The 19,844-nt window shown below is 36.6% G+C and overlaps 1 protein-coding gene across 1 annotated transcript in view; it reads left to right on the forward strand.

Annotated features, from left to right (window-relative positions):
• The window catches only part of LOC136257745 (phenylalanine--tRNA ligase beta subunit-like), a 40,196-nt gene that overhangs the window by 4,981 nt on the left and 15,371 nt on the right, over positions 1 to 19,844 (forward strand). The window contains exons 3-5 of the mRNA XM_066051042.1: positions 10,587 to 10,663; positions 14,187 to 14,243; positions 19,723 to 19,792. Of these exons, the coding sequence (XP_065907114.1) occupies positions 10,587 to 10,663; positions 14,187 to 14,243; positions 19,723 to 19,792 (204 nt within the window). The remainder of the gene's footprint in view (positions 1 to 10,586; positions 10,664 to 14,186; positions 14,244 to 19,722; positions 19,793 to 19,844) is intronic.

The following is a 19,844-nucleotide window of genomic DNA, read 5'->3' on the forward strand; positions in this document are numbered from 1 at the left end:
AGTCTAGCAATTGTTCTTCTGTTTTGAAGTGTAGGCCATTCAAGACTGGTTAACATGTCTGTGATGCTATCATGGTTTTGGTTAGATCTGTGCCAGGGTTTGTTCAAAACGAAACGAGCAGCGCGGTGTTGAATCATTTCTAGTTTACTAAAACTATAGTATGTTCACGTTGAGCTGAACCCTGAAAAACAGCTAAAAATTAAAAGTGGATTTTTTCTCAACAGAGTTAACATTTCTGCCAACCAGATGATTGCTGGTAACAGCAAAGGTGTCAACAACAGACACGTAAGGTTTGGCTCTACTACAAGTTCGGGAAAGAGCTCTAATGGACACTGTGTTTATATGGCTTCTCCATAGGAAATGTATTGTGAAAATTTTGATTGGCCATAAATATTATGTTAAACATTTGAACAACAAGATTTTGAAATATTTTTAGCGGGTCAAGCAGTACCACAAATGAGTCAAATTTCAAGATCATGTGTAATTGCATCCATGAGTTATTAAATGTTTTTGAGGATTCAGCTCAATGCGAACATACTATAGTGTGATGATAGGGGTCCCAGATGGTTGAGCAGTATTCTAATGATGGTAAGAGCAATTGTTTGTAGACGTGTTCTTTAATTTCTGATGGTGCATTGTGGAGATTTCTTTTCAAGAATCTAAGGAGTCGATTTGCCTTGTTACAGATGTAATTGATGTGAGGATCCCATGATAATTTGTGGTGGAGACGGATTCCAAGGTAATTGTGTTCTAAGATTGGTGTGGTAGGTTTCCAGTCGCAGCATTATTTGAGCGTGATTTTGGTTCCAAAAACGAATTTCCGTCGAAAGACCCCATAGCTAAAACTTCCTCACACCACAGTAGTATATAGTCACCCGTTGACAAATAAATCACATACGAATATTGGTTTAATTTGAAAAATGCTAACCATCTACATCTGCGTTTTTCATACCATGATAGGGTCAGCAATCCAAAATATCACAGAAGTAGCTATATTAGATCTATCGATTTTAGTATCTCGTGAAATGAAGATTTTAGTTTTAAAATCTCGTGCTCCACACAGAGGACCGGGTAAAACTTCCTACTTAGCTAGTTTTTTTTCTGGTGCAACACCATTTCAGTATTAATGAACACGTTTTAACAACACATAAAAACAATTGTTCTAATAATTAAGAATACGGCTCTCCACTAAGCGCAACTCAGTGGAGACAGCGGGGAGCTCTGTTGACTGCAGCTTTCTGCTTCCACGAATGGCCAGTACAGCGGAACGTAATATGGAAAATGATAAAGCACAGCGCATCCAGGAGAGTGTCTGGTTTTTATTTATTTTTTATTTATTTATTAATGCTTTACAGCACAAGTGCTGAAGGTCTGTAGGACACCTGGTCCTACAGCCTGCTCAAAGACTTTAGCTACTTAAGGTGTGTTTGAAAAGTTGGTTGTAAGACGTATTGTGCTTCTGTGATAAAAGATCTTCCAAACAGTTGTAGAAAACAGTAGCCTCCTTGCCCAAACCACCAAATGTTGAAAAAACTAGCGGGGTTAAAGATTCACAGTCAACATTACGTATACGATCCCCATATTCTCGCTTCTTCTAGAGCTCAGGTCAACGATAAAGGGAAGCAACCCTAGTCTGACGATAACTTGGTGCGTTGTGATGGAAAACCCTGATGTCAAACAATGCACCTTGTCGTCAGCCCCAGAAGCTCCTTGCATGGATGTCAGCTCTAGCGGTATTAGCTGAAGATGGTGTAATTAGTTCCCCATTAAGTGGCAGTAATGGAGGTTCAACAGTAACATCATGACACACTTCTTGTAGCTATTCTGCTGTTAAGTCTCGAAGTTCAGTATGGCGGATGAAAGTCAAGCTACCATGTTGACAAATCATGACATAATCAACACTAAATGTGACCAGATTTTATAAAACCGATCCAAATCGCACATCAGGCAAAATCAAACCAACACCACCAGTGGATAGCTACACTATCGTACTACTAGTTTTACCCTCAGTACTACTCAAACTACTCTAGGCTGGTTTTAACAGATGTCTTTTCTGGGTGGTGTGGAGTGCTCAAATGGCGGTTTCAGGCCTTGTGAAGGACCTGGCTTGGCAAGAATCAGTGGTTTACTGGTGGACAGCCTTACAATGTTGGCCAGACGTTTTCTCTGTTGGTTTTGCTACATATCAGCCACTAAGGAGCCAACACAGCCCTGTAATCTCGTGTCTGGACTCCAATCGTGGTCTCCCTCCGTTTTGAGGTCTATCTCTTGCCGTCCCCGCCACCCCCACTCTCCACCCTTTTGTGAACACTCGTGATTCTACTTCGCTCGTCCAACTGCTCAGATTTTATCTTATTTGGCGTGAATCTCTACAAGCAGCTACAAGTATTTGAAGTGGCCTGAAAGGTAACAGATTGATGCATCTTTTGTGTAAATTGCATACGCGTGCTTGCTATCCTTGGAGAGTTATGCTGGCTTCAATTCTTTAAAACCGTTTATCTCGAAACTTCTAGTTTTCGATTTGGATCGTTTTTCCAAAATTCAGTCACAAATGAAGTTCCACAAACACAGTGACTTGGAATGTTTGCTAGTTGCCAGCCTTACCTCAGACACAGTGCATCTCTAAATTCTTGTTTGTTCAAATGAAATCTCTGCTCTTGAAGTGGAAGAGCAGTTAACCAAAGTGAAGAGCATTTAACACTGATTAATTCAATGGTTCGTTGAAGCGGAGGATCTACACGAGACTTGATATTGGCTAAGCTAGAAGTCATTATTTGTTGTCTGGACTGACGATAGTAGATCGAGCCTGTTGAAGGCACTTAGCTAGATATTATCGGTGGGGTCTATTCTACGGAACGGAACGGAACGGAACGGAATGATGGACTAAACTGCGGAACGGAATGCTTTCTCAGATTGAAACTTGCAGCTTACCATTGCTGTACAAGTTATCAGTGGCACTTCCAGCAGGTAATCAAACGTACCCCAAGAAAGATAAAACGAATTTAAGGATCGATTGTGGGTTCTTGTTGGTTGTCATTAGTAACGAAGTACTAATTGTGGGAATAGCTGACTCAGTGTGTTCATCTTCGGATATATCAAGTAGGGAACTTAATGCATGACTTGTTTTTAGTAGTATGAGTTATTTTTACTTACTTGACTTTAGAATGTACAGTCTGAGGCCCAGCCTTTCTAATCGGCATAAATCAGTATTATTATTATTATTATTATTGTTTACTGAGCAGTCAGCCCTGCTGGTGTGCTCAGGAATCACATAAACAAATACATTAGGTACAATAATATGATTGGAGTCTAGCTGTAAATAGATCAGTATCTGCAATTTCAATTGTGTCAGTTGGTAGTATGTTCCACTCGTTTATTGTTCTTGAGAAATAGCTGTTTTGGTATGCCGTGGTGGATGAGGTAGGTAAAATATAGTGAAGTATGTGTATAGCTACACTACAAAGGAAACAAGTATGGTGACAAGCTGAATCAACTCAGTCTAAGCAGAATCTAAAGGAATTTTGTGCAGTGTGTGAGGAGCAAACATTCAGATACCTCAAGGAGGCTATATTGTGTGAACATCAATGATTCATTAACAATGTAGTGGACTATTGTCAGATATCTCAGCCTGAGTACTGAGTTGAATTCTGGATGGGGTCTATTTTACAGAATGGAATGCTTTCTGAATCAACTTGCAGCTTGGCTAGCTGCTATCATTGCTGAAATTGCATTTTATCAGTGGAACCTCCAGGAAAATGGAATAGGATAATTATAAAACATTAATTAAGTGATTGTTTAGGTAATCATGACTTTATTCTGTCTAATAAACAGAATATATGGTTGATTGAGTGAGGTATCACTTTCAGAATGTTCAGACGACCAGTGATGAGATGCATGGATTCATCGAATTTTTGTTGTGGTTGGAGACATTAAATATCCAAAAGCAAACTGACTGTATAATATTAATTCACTTTCTTTATATTTTCTCAATTTTGAGCCTGTATACAAATAACTGAATTTTCCTGGTCAATAGAAATCCTAGAATAAGATGGGAGAGAAACTTATCTTTGTTTGCTGTACAACCAAGAGTTCGTAATACTGATTTGTATGGGGGAGAGTGTCTAACTCTCAGTATGGCCTGTACAAACACCCTGCATAAAGTTCACCTTTCATCAAATCAACACCTTTACTGGGGGATAGAAAACTGTTGATTAGTGTTGCTGAAGAAGGTAAAGCCTTTGTTTTGAAATAAGGCCAAGGTGTTACTTTAAGCAGGGTGTTTGGTGAATGCATTCAAGTTAGACACTCTCCACCTTATTATGAACTCTTGGTACAACTTCAAAGGAAAATGAAGAAAACATACAGATGAATCAATAAAATCACTACAGTAAGGTGAATTACAGACTAGTGAGATCTTGGTTAATTAATGACAGTGGTCGGAGATTAAGTGTGGTAGCTTCTTGTTCTTGAATAGCTATGTTGCAAAGTGGAAGTACAAATCAAAATGGGATATCAATTTCATTATGAAAAATTTGTATACATAAATAATCTAGCATTACTATTTCATTTGTCCTCCACTTAAACATGCTACAACTGTACTAGTGTCAGTGCATTGGCAGTGAGTCTACCTTGAAATTTCAACTCTAGAGTAGATCCAACACAGGACAGCCCGCACTATAACAAATAAATGTGATCCTATTGTAATTTCATGGACCAGCTGGACTGGGAATCGCTTGAAAATAAACGAACAAATTTAACCTGTTTTGTTTGAAGTGAAGCATGTGAAATGTTACACTTAAGAAATCCTAGGATTCTTAGGTGGTATGTAATTAATGTGAGTGTTCCATTTCAGGTCTGACTAGATACATTGAAATTACACACACATCCTGGTCCAAATCACGTTTGCCTGGTGGCTACGGGCATGGTTTCACATGAGGCTTATAATAGAGATTTGGCTGATCTTGGAGTTTTGGCATTTAGCCTGATTCAAGGCTAGCAGTCAGACACATCCTTGAATTGTGCAACAGATAAAATCAGCTCACTATTGAATACGGCATTAGTCCACTGCACCAGCTGTTAATATATAAATAACTCCATGCACACTTGAGGGATGTTTGCAGAATATACCCTCCTTGCGGTCTGCCAAAATATTTGCTCCTCACACACTGCACAAAATTCTTCAAGTTTTAATTCAGCTGGCTCTTTCCTGTTACCAGTATCTTCCTGCTTGCTTTATTTATACACTGACTTATGACTTGAAAGACCGGCCCAGACTGTTTTCTAAAGTCTAAATAAGAAAAACAGCTCACACAAAGTTCCCTTCCATATGGATGAACATCACTGATACAGCTCATCCCACAATAATACTTCGTTACTAATGACAACCAACAAAAACCCACAATCGATCCGTTAATTCTTTTTATCTTATGTTTAATCACCCACTGGAGATGCCACTGCTAACTTATAAGGGAAGTTTCAGCAATGGTAAGTTGCAAGCTTCAATTTGAGAAAGCGTTCCGTTCCGTGGTTTAGTCCATCATTCCGTTCCGTTCCGTTCCGTTCCGTTCCGTAGAATAGTCCCCACCGATATTATCTATAGTTATTTTAGTTTAAAAGTAAGCACAGTAATAAGGAAATGATTAAACAGGATTTAGGGTACAGGTTGGCTTTCTTTAAAAATCAGAAAACGAAACAAGAAATTTTGAATTCAAACTGCCCTACCAGCCAAGACAAGAAGAGCCAACTCTTCTTCATAGTGATGTGATAAGGTTGGATGCATCGCCTATCCATGCTGTTAGTCTGGAAAGGATCTGAGACTTCTCACTATCCAGGTGAAGAGGGTCAAAATGTTCGTGCGTGATTCCACGGGATTCTCTTAATGGTACCAAAGTCCTTTCCAGTACTCCTGATATCCCGCTAGTTACCTAATTTTGTTTAAAATGATGAGAAATGATGGTACAAATCGTTTGATAGTAGTAGCAGTTGGCGTTTCGATGATTTCATGATGCAGCGTACCCGCATTTCACCAGGAACTCCACCCAGCTGGGATCTAAAATCAAAGATTGTACTTTTCGGTTTGTTTGGGATATTTGGCAATATGATGTGATGTAGGGTGATATAATAAAGATAGCTGTGCATGAAATAACAATGGATAATCACTGCTACCAAACGTTCAGGGGCATCTTTCAGAGAAGACTCAAATATTTTCCAGATTAATAGCATAGACACACCATACATCCAACCGTTATCGAAACACTATGTAGAAGAGTTGGCTTCTCTTGCTCTAGGTGGTAGGGCAGTTTGAAATCGAGAATTCATATTGTTTTCTTCTTTAGTTTTTTCAAGGAAAGCAACTCGGTTTGTGCCGGACACTTGGCTTTTTACTCTGGAAATGATCTGGCTTAGAAGAAAGTTTTCATCCGGTCCTTTTAGTGGAGCACATAATTTAAAATAAAATTTATATTATGTAGTATTAGATTAACCACAGAAACATGTAAAATACACTTGTAATTTAAAAAATTGTTAATTTAAAAATGAAGTAAAGATCTATTCAATAAAAAGTAGTGTAACAAGAGATGAATGGTGGTATTACAGCATAGTTCGGTGGGAAAGTCCCTACTTGGCATTGAGCAAAATTATAGCTAATGTACCAAAGTAGGGACTTTCCCATCGAGCTATGTTGTATCATTCATCTCTTGCTTCACTACTTTTTATTGCATAGATCCCTACTTCATTTTTAAATTAACAACTTTTTAAAATACTTGTTTGTTGTAGCACAGTTGGTAACAGTGTAACTTGTGGGCTAGACTAGCTATTAAGTTCCTGTACAGCTTATTAAAGTTCATACTGTACCAATATTGGAAGCACATAGGCCCGTAGTAGCGTGCATAGCTTACCTTTGATCGTAGTAGAAGTGGCGTGCAGATCTATTACTTGTCTCAGTCTGACGATGGTTCGCGTTCTATTCACCCGAGCCGGCAGTTGTTCGAACGAATAGGCCCTTTCCGTTGTCTGGAATTTAGTCTCGACTAACAGGATGAAGAAATAAATTTCGATTCTAGTACTATCCTATCACTCGATGATCTTCCCATCCGGCTGAGTCAGTTTGTTCAGAGAAACAAACCGTCGGGTATCAGTCCGTCTATTAAGTAGCAAATCTCTTCTTCGATTGCAGTCCAGGCGTTGGCAAATGTCGAAATGCTTGAAGAAGACAACCAACCTGATTGAAGATAAAAGGAAAGACAAGGGCGTACATTCATCGGAACCCCAAAAGGCACATCCCACCAGTGAATTTGTTGTTGTGGTGTAAAATGTGACCGGATCTGCGAAAAAGGGACATAATCGCACAAGCCTAAATTTACAGTATAAAGCATTGAATACATTGGGTGTGTTATGAACCGTACGCGTATTTTGCCCCGGCATACTATTATTATTATTATTATTATTGTTAATTAGCAAAGCCCACTAGGGGCAACGCGCTAATGAGCATTACAATCACATATTATATTATGTTACTTACAGCGTTCTTAAATGTTTCAAGATCTATTGTGTCGATGTTAGGAATTTGAAGGGAGTTCCATTGAATAATTGTTCGAAACGGGATGCCCTATACGCGTATAGGAAGCCCGTATAGACTGTCCAACTAGTATTAAAGCAAGATGTTACAGTAGCATGATTAGGCCTATACTAGAATATGCCTCTGCCATCTGGTCTCCATATACTCAAAGGAATGTTGACTTAGTAGAAGCTGTCCAAAGACGATCAGTGAGGTTTATATTTAATAATTACTCGCCTAATGCTAGTGTTACAGAAATGTTGGAAAGAATTGATTTTAAGACTTTAGCAGAGAAAAGAAATGAATCAAAATTGTTAAATCTGTACAAGATTGTTAATAATTTAGTAGAAATAACACAGATGATATCCTTTCCCCCCGACCACCTACTTATAATACAAGGGGGCACCAACTGAGATTTTACCACTTCCCACCAGAATCAACTCCTACCACTACTCCTTTTTTCCTTCAGCAATCGATCATGGAACAATCTCTGGAATCTGTAATTAATTCATCAAGTGTAGAAGATTTTAAATCCTTGCTTAATTTTTAACTATAGTGTGCTTTTATACTCTATTTTGAGGTCTTGCACAGTAATAAAATATAACAATAATGATGATGCTTGTCAGCAGGAATAGATACATCAATCACTGTAATAAGAGCAGAAACCTTGTCAATAATCACAATATTTGGCCACCTTGCTGATATCATGTGGTCCACATAAAATATTGAAATCCCAAAGTATTTTGGCGAAGTCATAATAATGTTATTATTATTATTATTATATGACGTCATGTTTGTATTATTACTATTAGTACTTGGTCATATAATTTTCAAATTGTTTAAGGTGGTACACAAAAGGCAGATGTCTTTACAAGGTGATACCCTTACATACAATTCATACGGGTACAAAACAACAATTACAAAACGAAGCAGCAGTGAGATACTACAGTAAAAGCGATATTTCTGTGAAAACAACAATCTTGCCTCTGGTTTCAAGGTGGATCTAGCAATGGGATAATACAGCGAACATACCACAATGGGAGGGGGATCGATTTGTAAAAAAATGATTTTCGGATTGCGGACCTAACCATAGGCGGCGGAAAGGGGGGGGGCTGAAGCCCCCCTCGGTCTGCTGAGGGGGGCTTAGCCCCCTCAGAATGATATCACGCGAAATTATCCTTCTTGGAGTGGGGCTGAAAACCTTGATCAAGATCGAGATACTCTAATAGAGCAGTCACACTAATAAAGCAATCACAGTATTAGAGCAGTGTGTAGTGAGCTATGTAATGATTTTTATGTAGTTTATCAGTATAAATTCGTAGCTGGTGAGGTGGGCAGCTATTGTCAGCTGGTTGTGACCTTTTTATCTTTTTTTTGGGTCTCACCTTATCAAATCAGAGACAATGTAGTGCTTAGTTCATTTTTTACCATAAGTCTGGATCCACCCCTAGTCAGCCCCCCCTCATATCAACTACTTCCTCCGCCCCTGGATCTAACTATGACTTGGAACCATCTGCATTAGAAAAATAATAAAATAAATTATGCTAAAATGATGCTGCAACAGGAAACCTGCCTCACCAATCAAACTACATACCAATGCTTTTAGGTGAAGGTTTGCTCACAGAGGAAGGTTGAACTCTAGTATTGTGACAAACGATGAAGATTACCAAAAGTTACAGCTCGTAATCTCAGATTTTGCAGACATTTCCACGATTTCTACCCGAAAGAGGCAATAGAATTTACTAATACTGCAGTTGTATTTAAGTGAGAGGTAGTCCAACATGTAACTGCAGTTAGTATATTATTTTGAAGATGTCAATTTTTACATTGGTAACCTTACATTAGCTAATTGCAATCTTGCAGTGCTCAAAAATCACCTTGGAAAAGGCCCTGTTTTTCCAAAATTATGCCACCATAGATGAAAGCTGTATTAGGGGCAATTAAATCTTTTAAAAATATTTCTCTTATTTTATTTCATAAGCATTGAAAGTAACAACAGTATAATCGCATGGCTGTTGTATTAGAATTTTGTATCACTTTATTAGAGTACTGTGTATTAATTTTTTCTATGTAATCACATAGTGATTTAGTTTGCCATATATTAGTCCTAATTGTAGGAGTGTAATTAATCCCAAATCGTGCGGCTTGTTTCTGTAATTGCACAGTAAAGTAGCCAATAAAATAACAGAATCACAGAAGCCTTTTAAGTGCAACAAAAAGTGATATTTTGAATAGCCAATCAAATAAGCTGACAATGGAAGCCTTTTAAGTGCAAAATGTAGACATTTTGAGTAGTCAAATAAATTTGCTAAAATGTGAAGCCTTTTAAGTGCAATAACAAATGATGTGATAAAAAGAAGAATGATACAATCACCTGGTAGAAGTTAATGGCCACATAGATGTGTACTACAAACCATGAAGGTTGGCAACTATGTGATTAGTATAATAGGCAATCACGCACATTTTCGTGCAATTATGAAATAATTGTACACATAACAGCCAAAATTTCACTCAAATGTGTGTGACCACCTATAGATTTTCTTACAATGCCAACTGATTTTAAGACATATCTACAGTACATTCCTGAAATTTTATACTGGAATAATCATTGCATCCTATGTAAATTAAAAAGAAGAGCCACAGCACAGTATGAAAACTTGCATTTATACACACTGTTCTTAACCTCCCAGAAAGTTTTGTGAATATGAATCACTAGGAGGATTCTCTGTATTGTATGTGATGACTGTTCTATTAACTATACTATTGGAGTAATACGATGTTGTATGAAAATATTTTCTTTGCTTGAGGATATGGATGTGTAGGGACTCGGGAGTGTCCTATATGTGCCCTTTTGGTCCACTACTTAGTTGCTTTGATGTTATAGTGTGTTTATGTATTATGAATACCTGTAATGTGTTAGAAGGTGAATGCACTTGCTCCCTGTGCATCCCTCCTCCTGGATCTGCCCTTTATAGTACCACACTTTTGAATAAGCAAATCACACATTATGCTGTTTGTTATAATGTTAAAGGTGTCTGAAAAGTCTGATCCTTCAATAGAAGACTCACCGGAAGAAATTTTCTACAAAATTGAAGTCCCAGCTAACAGGTATACACGTGACTGGATCATGAAAATCAATCTCATTGTCACCTTTGACATCTTAAACACTTATGACCTAATAAGGCATTTCAAACTTTTATTACAGTGAACACAATTATTAGTAAGTACCTTGAATTACAGCAAATTAAGGAAATATTCCACAGGTGTATAATTGCCTTTATGATATTGCAATGAATTTTAAAATTCCAATTGTTTCATGCATGGCATTAGGATTGATTTCCCAAATCTTGTCATGAATGTGCTTTCATAAAATACCTTAGGTAAACTCGGACACCATAAAATGTGACCTGATTTTGGAAAACTACCTCTTGGGCACATTGTTCGATAACTTTTGCTATAAGCCTTCAATAAAGAAATGATACACATCAGAACAATCCTGGTACATGATACTACAGAACTGTGTGCAATGGAAATGTAAAATTTTAATAAAACTCAGCATTTTCAATCATTTTATTTACTAAAAGGTCCAAGGGTCCAAAAAATAGGATTCCAAAAGACTTTTTACATGCCTCCCTTCTAAAATCACTTTGTACATGCGCTACAAACCCCTTAAGAATTTGGTGCTTTCATCAATAAGTGAATTATTATCTCAAATAGAGGGTCTTAGGCAATGCACTATCATTATCTACTAACACAATCAAGCATCACATTGACCACTTCTGGGCTCATTTTACTGACAACTTTAATTCTGAGAGCCTATGCATATCAATTTCTATCACTGTCCTTGGGAACCAGCTGCAATCAAATGTAATTATTAGTATAACTGTAATAGTAACTAAATAATAAGTATTGTAATTAGTAATTATAATTTGTATGTATGTATGTATGTATGTATGTATGTATGTATGTATGTATGTATGTATGTATGTATGTATGTATGTATGTATGTATGTATGTATGTATGTATGTATGTATGTATGTATGTATGTATGTATGTTTGTATGTATGTATGTATGTATGTATGTTTGTATGTATGTATGTATGTATGTATGTATGTATGTATGTATGTATGTATGTATGTATGTATGTATGTATGTATGTATGTATGTATGTTTGTATGTTTGTATGTTTGTATGTATGTATGTATGTTTGTAGGTATGTATGTTTGTACGTATGTACATATGTACGTATGTACGTACGTATGTATGTATGTATGTATGTATTTTATGTATATACGCAGGCTGTGGGCACATTGTATCCACAGGCCATTAATGCAGGCTTACCCTGCATTAAAAAGCTCTTAATATTAGTAAAATGATACTTATGACTATAACCTCCATGCATCATTGTGACCGGATTTGGGAAAAAGGTTCTTCCACACATATCCAATTCCATAACTTCAGATCTGAAAAGACTAATGACTTGAATTTTGGTCAGCAGCGAGTACCAAAATAGTTTAATGGGTGGAGAAAAGTGTAGGTTTACATAGTACTTGAATACTAAGTTATGGCCTACCAAGTTCATAGACTTGGATATGTGTGGATAACCCCTTTTTGCAAATCCAGTCACAATTTGTGACCAGATTTGCAAAAATCCAACATAATCACGCAAGCATAATTTTTAGCCTTGATTACAATGGGGAAAATACTTGTGCATTACATAAATTTTTAAAAAGCTTTACTTTTAGTGAAGAAAGGATCTAACAATAAAAACTTGAATCTTATTCGCCTACTCAAGAAGACTTCAAAGTCTTTGTTTCACTGCAGTAAACAAAATGATACATAAGTTATGGGTGTTTGTTCATGTCTGGACGAAGTAATAGTACACAATCAATCCTTCTTCACTTAATTTGTGTTTGCATGCAGTGAAGAAAGGTGATACAAGGAAAAAACTCACCCAGTACTTGATTTCCCTATATACTAACGACAAACAGGATGGTGCAAGTTCCAACTCCGTATGAAACAAACTTTGTGAGTTACAACCATTTTTGTAAGTGCCTGTTTTTTTTCTCCTATACTTGCTATTTTTCCGTTGTGGCTACTTTGTAGGCCTGTAACTCTGAAAGTTATTGACAGATCAGGCTGAAATTTTGCCAGATCATAACTTGGTTAAGTAGATTATAAATTTATAATTTGAAAAAACAAAAAAAATGTGCAATTAGCTATGTCACAGATCTGGTTACATTTTGGTATCTTGTGTGATTGCTGTGAATTTAAAGCCACTGTTAAAAAGCATTGGTGCACAGACAATGTTCTATAATGTGTTTTGATACTACAATTTTACCACTGCAAATGCATAGTGTTGTAATGACTGGTAGAACTATCCAGGAATGTAAGCAAATTGGAGTTTTATTGACTGAGTGGGAATCTAGATAGCTAGCTATCATCTGTTTTCCCAGAAGTGATAACTTCATTGAAATTTCACCATTAAACTAGTAATTATGTGACTGGATCTCTGAAAACCAGACACAATAGCATAAGCTTGAATCTAAAGTAATCCCATGGCTACAAAGACAATGGATGAAACACTTTCATATTATTAAAAAGTTCTGAACACCTTTTCTTAGTGAAGAAAGAGACTAACAGACAATCTAAGTCTAACAATAAAAACTTGGATATCATCTTATTTGCCTACTCAAGAGGAGTATGAAAATCTTTGTTTCATTACAGTAGACCCAAGGACACGTCACATTGAAGCGATAATACAAGATCAATCTTTCTTAATAAATGTGTCTTTGTATGTAGTGAAGAAAGATGATACACCAAAAAATGACCCACTAATCTATTCCCCTATTCATGGTGAATGTGATGGTGCAAATTGCAACTCTGTATGTTAAAACATTATTTTTAGTAAGTGCCTGTAATTTATTTTAATCGATCTTTCTGCTGTTGCTATTTTCTACGGCTGTTAACTCGGAGATTATTGGCATAATCATGAGGCTGAAACATTTTTCCAGAGGGTAACCTTGGCTAATTAGTTTATAAATGTTTAATAAACAGGAGTTTGAAAAATGCTCGATTGTGTCAGGCTTTTACAGATCCGGTCACATAATATGGACAGCAAAAAGTGTTTGTATTGTGCTGATATCACGCATTCCAAAATTAATAAGGTTGCTAAAATTTAAATTTGAGCAACTTGTTAAATGTAGCTATTTTACACCTACTGTAATGTATAGCTACTACTGTATTTCCTAGATTTTATGAGAAATCACTCCATGCAGGTGCCAAATTGTAAAGTTTGACCTAGAGCTACACTTAAACTTAAAAAGGGAAAATGATCACTACTATAACAGTCCACACAAAAGTCACCACTACTAATAATCATTTCAGTGACTGTTTTATTACACTATACTAATCTTATACTGGTTTTCATACCAAAGCACCTTTATAGGTTAGACCAGCTTCTCTTCTCTTTGAAAATTAAAGTAAAGATGAAGGTATATAATTATATGCATAAAAAAGATGAAATATTAATGATCGACTTACTTCCAAAAATTTGTCGTGGTCAATGCTACCCACACATGGATGCAAGTGCATCTGGTTTGCTTTACTGTATATATCATTACTACCAGGTATGACTTGTTATGTCTGGAGGGACTATCAAGAGGATTGCAAGTTTTCCTGAAAAAGTATGTACAACTGTATATTTTATTGTGTGAACTATGCAATTTGTATAATTGCTACTATCATGTTTTACTGCAAAATTAGTAATAGATACATATATCTACCCTAGATAACAGTAGCTAACAATTACTGGTATGCGTCAAGAGACATGGCACTGTGTGTTATGTGGCTTAAGTACTTGGCACACAACATCAGTGTGCTATTAGCAGAAAAAACTGTATCACAATTTTCATGCATATGTAGCTTAATACAGAACTGATTTTGCATGACCATCTTCAAGAGTTAGCACCAGGGGCAAGAAAAGAGAGTCAAAATGAAATGACACTACAGGGAAGGCACACCTTAGTGTGCAAAACACACTAGTATGCGAAGCATGCCAACTTGGCTTTCAAGAAATTGTTTTAAATAAGACACTCTGAGATGGAATCTGTGAGTGATTTTCAGCATAGTTTATCTAGATTCATCATAATTTTTATTTGACTGTTGTATTAGAGGTAACTCCATTAGGATATCTCAATCTTGATACTTAAGGTAACAAAGTTGCTATTGTCCAAGTAAATTCCCTCTGAAATTGAATGTATGGTTGACTTCAGCAGTTAATTAGAATAGCTATACCATTATAATTATTTGCCTGACACATGTGCAATGCAGATTATTTGGCGACTAGAGCACCTCGATTTTGATGGTGATATAGTGTACAGTTGTGGGTTATGCAGCCTGTATGGCAGTTCTGCAACACTATGCACCTATGTGCACTCAAATAGAATGGTAGTAGCTAGACATGATCTTAGAATGCAGCTCTCTTGAAAATGCTGACAAATTCTAAATATTACAGCTTTTGGTGTGTAGCTATGAAGATTTAGAAAGGAAAGTTACTGTCTGTGGTATACCTGTACTTTAAGCTATGTACTAAGCTGCATCCCTAAACTGTGTACTTTTATACAACACTCAAATATGACCGGATTTTGGAAAATCAACCATATGGGCACATTTGACATGTAAAATATTTAATGATGAAAAAATATGATTTACTATGTAAATCTACTTGTTAATGATTGTAATTCATTCTCAATACCTTGAATTTCTTGAAATATTTTTACACTGTACTCTCCACTCTTAACAGTAACTCACTAAACATGAAAATTCTAATTATTTCACGCGTGCCCATATGGGTGATTTTCCAAAATTCGGTCACAAATACGTTTAATTCTAGGTTTAATTAGTATGTAAGCTGGCTGTTGGGAGTCTTGGGAGTACAGAATTTATATGATAGAGACCGCATGCAGCTAAAAGTCACAAATAATTTTGTAATTATAATTATAAAGTTTGGATAGAGGTGCAGCCTGTACATCCAAATCATAGACACAATTAAGTAGCTATACCAACTAAAAATCATACATTATACTATAGTGTCTGTCCAACAGATTCTTAAATTGATTAAGGAGTTGGAGTCAATCACTGATTAGGGTAAAGAATTCCAATCGTTAATCAAACAGAAAGCCAAAACATCACTGGATGACATTTTCATGACATACAGCACAATTGACATGTATACTAAATTATTTTGGAGGGGATCAAGAGCCCCCTTTGACTAAATCCGCTACTGGTTAGCATACCAAAAATGTGACTTAATTTTGAAAATCCATTTTTGCACATTGGTAAATTTTCTGTAGCTAAAATGGGATACTAGGTTTATATCTATCTTGTGTTAAGATTTTAACTTGATATTGTTAAGCATTCCAGAGATATGGCAAATTTATTGTTTAATACAATACACACTTATTTTTATAGTACTGCATTGAGTTATGTGAGTGATCAAGTGTGACAAATGGTGGCACGCCACTTTGTTCACAACTATCTACCATCTAAAATAATAATATAATTATATAAAGATATTCTGATAGCTACATCAAGTGTTCTTAGTCCTTTTCAATTAAATAACATGTGTAATTGTTAAAAGACTTAGTTTATCTATTCCATCACATGAACAAATCACCTAATTTGTATGTTAATTGGTGTCCCATGCATGCTACATGGTCTGGTATAATCATCCATATCTCCTAATAAAAAAGCTTTGGCTGTCAAGCTTCACAGCAACACAGTTATCCAAATGTGAAAAAAATATTTTACTGGAGCTTTCAAATGAGTTTCCTACAACTTTTGCATTGCAGAAATGGATGGTTTTCAAAATTGGGTCATGCGTAAACGTAAAATTCCAGGCATTCCTGACTTTCAGAATTTGTTTGGTCTCTTCATTTTTTCTTTTGTGCACTTACAAAAGATGCCATAAATGCAAACTGTCTATACAATTACCAAGAAATTTTGTACACAGAAAGGAAATCTTGCTACTAAGTTCATTATGATGAACAATTGGGCGTTCGTTAAAACCCGTAACGGACCGGACCAGAATAGAATTTTATTGTTGAGGAGCAAGTATCCAACTAAAATAAATTTAGGTGCGCTTGCAAGGGATACAGGAAGTGGACTCTGCTCTTCATTTGCACTGAGGGCACGATTCTCCACTGGTCGCCAGAGTGACTGATGGTGATTTCGAAGCAAATATAGTCATACAATATATGTGACCAAATTTTGGAAAACCGTCGATATACGCACAATAGTCTACTTTTGTAACAAAACACATTTAAAAACTACGGGTAAAAAATGCAAGCTCCAGAAAAAAAATTACGCAAGTTTTTATCGCCTTACTGGTGGGCGAATTAAGCCTCCAACCAGCCTTCTCACATTTCTTTTTCTTCTTGTGCTGGGGTAGCTGCTGCAACAGGTGAGTTAGCCAAGGACCAGAGACATCAAGATGCTGTAGAGGAGGCAGGGTGTGACTTTGTCCCACTTGTTGTAGAAACTTTTGGTTGTTGGTCACCATTTGTGCTTCAGACCCTTCGTACCATTGCTGAACGCACCACAGCCAGAAGTGGTGCATCAACCAAACAGGCTCGTAAACATTTGTTACAACAACTTTCAGTTTCTTTATGGACGAACAATGCCCGTATGATTTTACGGTACTGGGCTTTGCAGTGTGAGGACTCTGATTTTCCTTTCCCCAAACCCCTGTTGTAATTAATTGTGTTTGTAGTTTAGTTGTAGAGTAATTTGTATTGTAACTGTATTATAAAAGAACAAAAAATAAAAAAACATTAAGCCTCCAATGGATAAATCCTGGGAATCATCCTGTTCGCTGTTCATAGGGAGTACAAAATTCTTTGTTTCATCTCCATACACGAAAGGATTTCAAAGTTACAGACGTTTGTTTACGTTGCGGTGATGAAAGAATTTACCGACGATCGTTTTCAGTGAATTTGCCTTCCTTCTGGAACACAGAAGCATGCCTGGGAAAACACTATACCTTGGTGGATGCACAAATTCATGGCGAACACAATGGGTGAAGATCCAATTCCGTACGTCGTTATATCAGTAAGTTATGATGGTTTATATAAGCGCCAGTAGATTCTTTTCTCGATAGCTTCTGTACATATCTATTTATTTGCTCGTCCGGCTACATATGTGTCCGGCTGTCTAGTGCTGTATTTCCAACGCTGCTTAACTTAGGAAGCTGAAACTTAGCTAGTCCATTCCTCTGTCCCTGTAGAAAACATAGAACATCCATTTTGAAAATTGTGCGGATATCGACGGTTTTCTAAAATTAGGTCACATATAGTCTACACGTTTGCGAAGTGTAAATGTAGTGGTATTACATGGACTCGATACTCTCACCGTAGCTAACAATGGTGGTGAGATACAAGCTAGCTAAGACTGGTCACAGTTAATATACCTGGACTGATCTACACAGCTACTGTACGCAAGGAAATTTAGACGTAAGAAAAAATTTACGAATTTGATGAATCAGTTTGATTAGTCAAATTTACTTGCGTCTTGATTTCCTTACGTACGGTATGTAGATCAGTCCAGGTATATTGTCTATGACCAGTCTTAGCTAGCTTGTATCTCGCCAGTGGCGGATCCAGGATGGGGCATTTGGGGCAAATGCCCCCCCCCCCCCCCCTTCAAGAAATTGCATACAAGATCGATATACTCTAATAGAGCAGTCAATTACTCTAATAAAGCAGTCACAATGTTCATGAGGCAGTGTAGCTTACCTATGAAGCTACAAATAGGATTTTATTTTACATAACAGACGTGATATAGTAGGTAAGGATAACTAGCTATTATTGTTGTGACCTTTTTTTTTTTTTTTTTTTTGGTCTTCAACTGGTTTTCAGCAAGTTTTTTTGGTCTTCAACTGTTTTTCAGAAAGGTGCCCCCCCTCTTTCGAAACTCTGGATCCGCCCCTGCTCGCCGCCATTGTTAGCTACGGTGAGAGTATCGAGTCCGTGTAATACACTACATTTCCGCTTTGCAAACGTGTATATATATACCAAGGGGTGCGACACCTTCGCAAATCTGTACGTGATTTGAAACCATTTCGTGATTTGAAACCTGATTTGCGATTTCTGATTTGAAATTGGATTTGTGATTTGAAACTTCACTTGTGATTGCCGTAGTGTGATTTGTGATGTTATTACTGTGTTCTGAAGGACAGTAGTTCATGATTAAAACTAGTATTGTATCACTGTGAGCTTGTATTGTTTAGAAATATGTTTTCGAGAGTAATTTTCAAGCAGCTTTAATTATTTGCGTGGGCGAAACCGCTCGAGATTTTGTTGATTTGTGATTTGGTAGCTGAAGGGCGTACGTAATTAGGAGAGGTGTCGTACCCCTTGATATATATAGAACTATATTTGCTTCGAAATCACCATCAGTCACTCTGGCGATCAGTGGAGAATCGTGCCCTCATGCAGTACAAACGTACAAATGAAGAGCAGACTCCACGTCCTGTATCCTTTTCAAGCGCACTAAAACTTATTTTAGTTGGATACGCGCTCCTCAACAATAAAATTCTGGTCCGGTCCGTTCCGGGTTTTAACGAACGACGAACAATTGTGAAGTTCAGTTCAAACAATTATTCACAAAAATAGCACCAAAATGTTGTCATGCCTTAAAGGGTTTGTAACTCACAGAAAGACTGCATAAAATTTCAAATCTTAATATTTAGGCAAAATTTCAACTCTTTCAAGATTTCAGAGCAAAATATTTTGTGAATATATAGTTAGATCACTGTAGTTTCAATGCCAATATAGACAGAGTATTGGAATTATAACGATTTTGCTGCGATCTACATCAAGTCCACAATGCTACTGTATTTTGCACTAGTGTGAAGATAATAGTCAATCAGCATGTAAGCTTTTCTGTAGAATTGCTTTGGCAACATTTCAGAGTTACTATAAATGAGTTGATTGTAGACAAGCCATATACTGTCAATTAAGACACTATTAAGGTGCACAATGCGAGGCTGGTCTCTAATTGTACTTAAATCATTGTGATCACTGTTTTTTAGTGTTACAATACTAAATGATAGTTGTGTTTAGACAATGTTCGAATAACTTAAAATATTTTTACTCTTTTTGTTAGAATTAATGCACCTATATACAAAAGTTTGAAACCTTCTGGTCCATTACAAAGGCTCATAATCAAGCCAGAGGTAAGCAAATGTAATTATGTCAAGATTACTCTACGTATATGACCACACTCAG

The sequence above is a fragment of the Dysidea avara genome, chromosome 1 (genome assembly GCF_963678975.1).
Source record: "Dysidea avara chromosome 1, odDysAvar1.4, whole genome shotgun sequence".
In the NCBI taxonomy this organism is placed as follows: Eukaryota; Metazoa; Porifera; class Demospongiae; order Dictyoceratida; family Dysideidae; genus Dysidea; species Dysidea avara.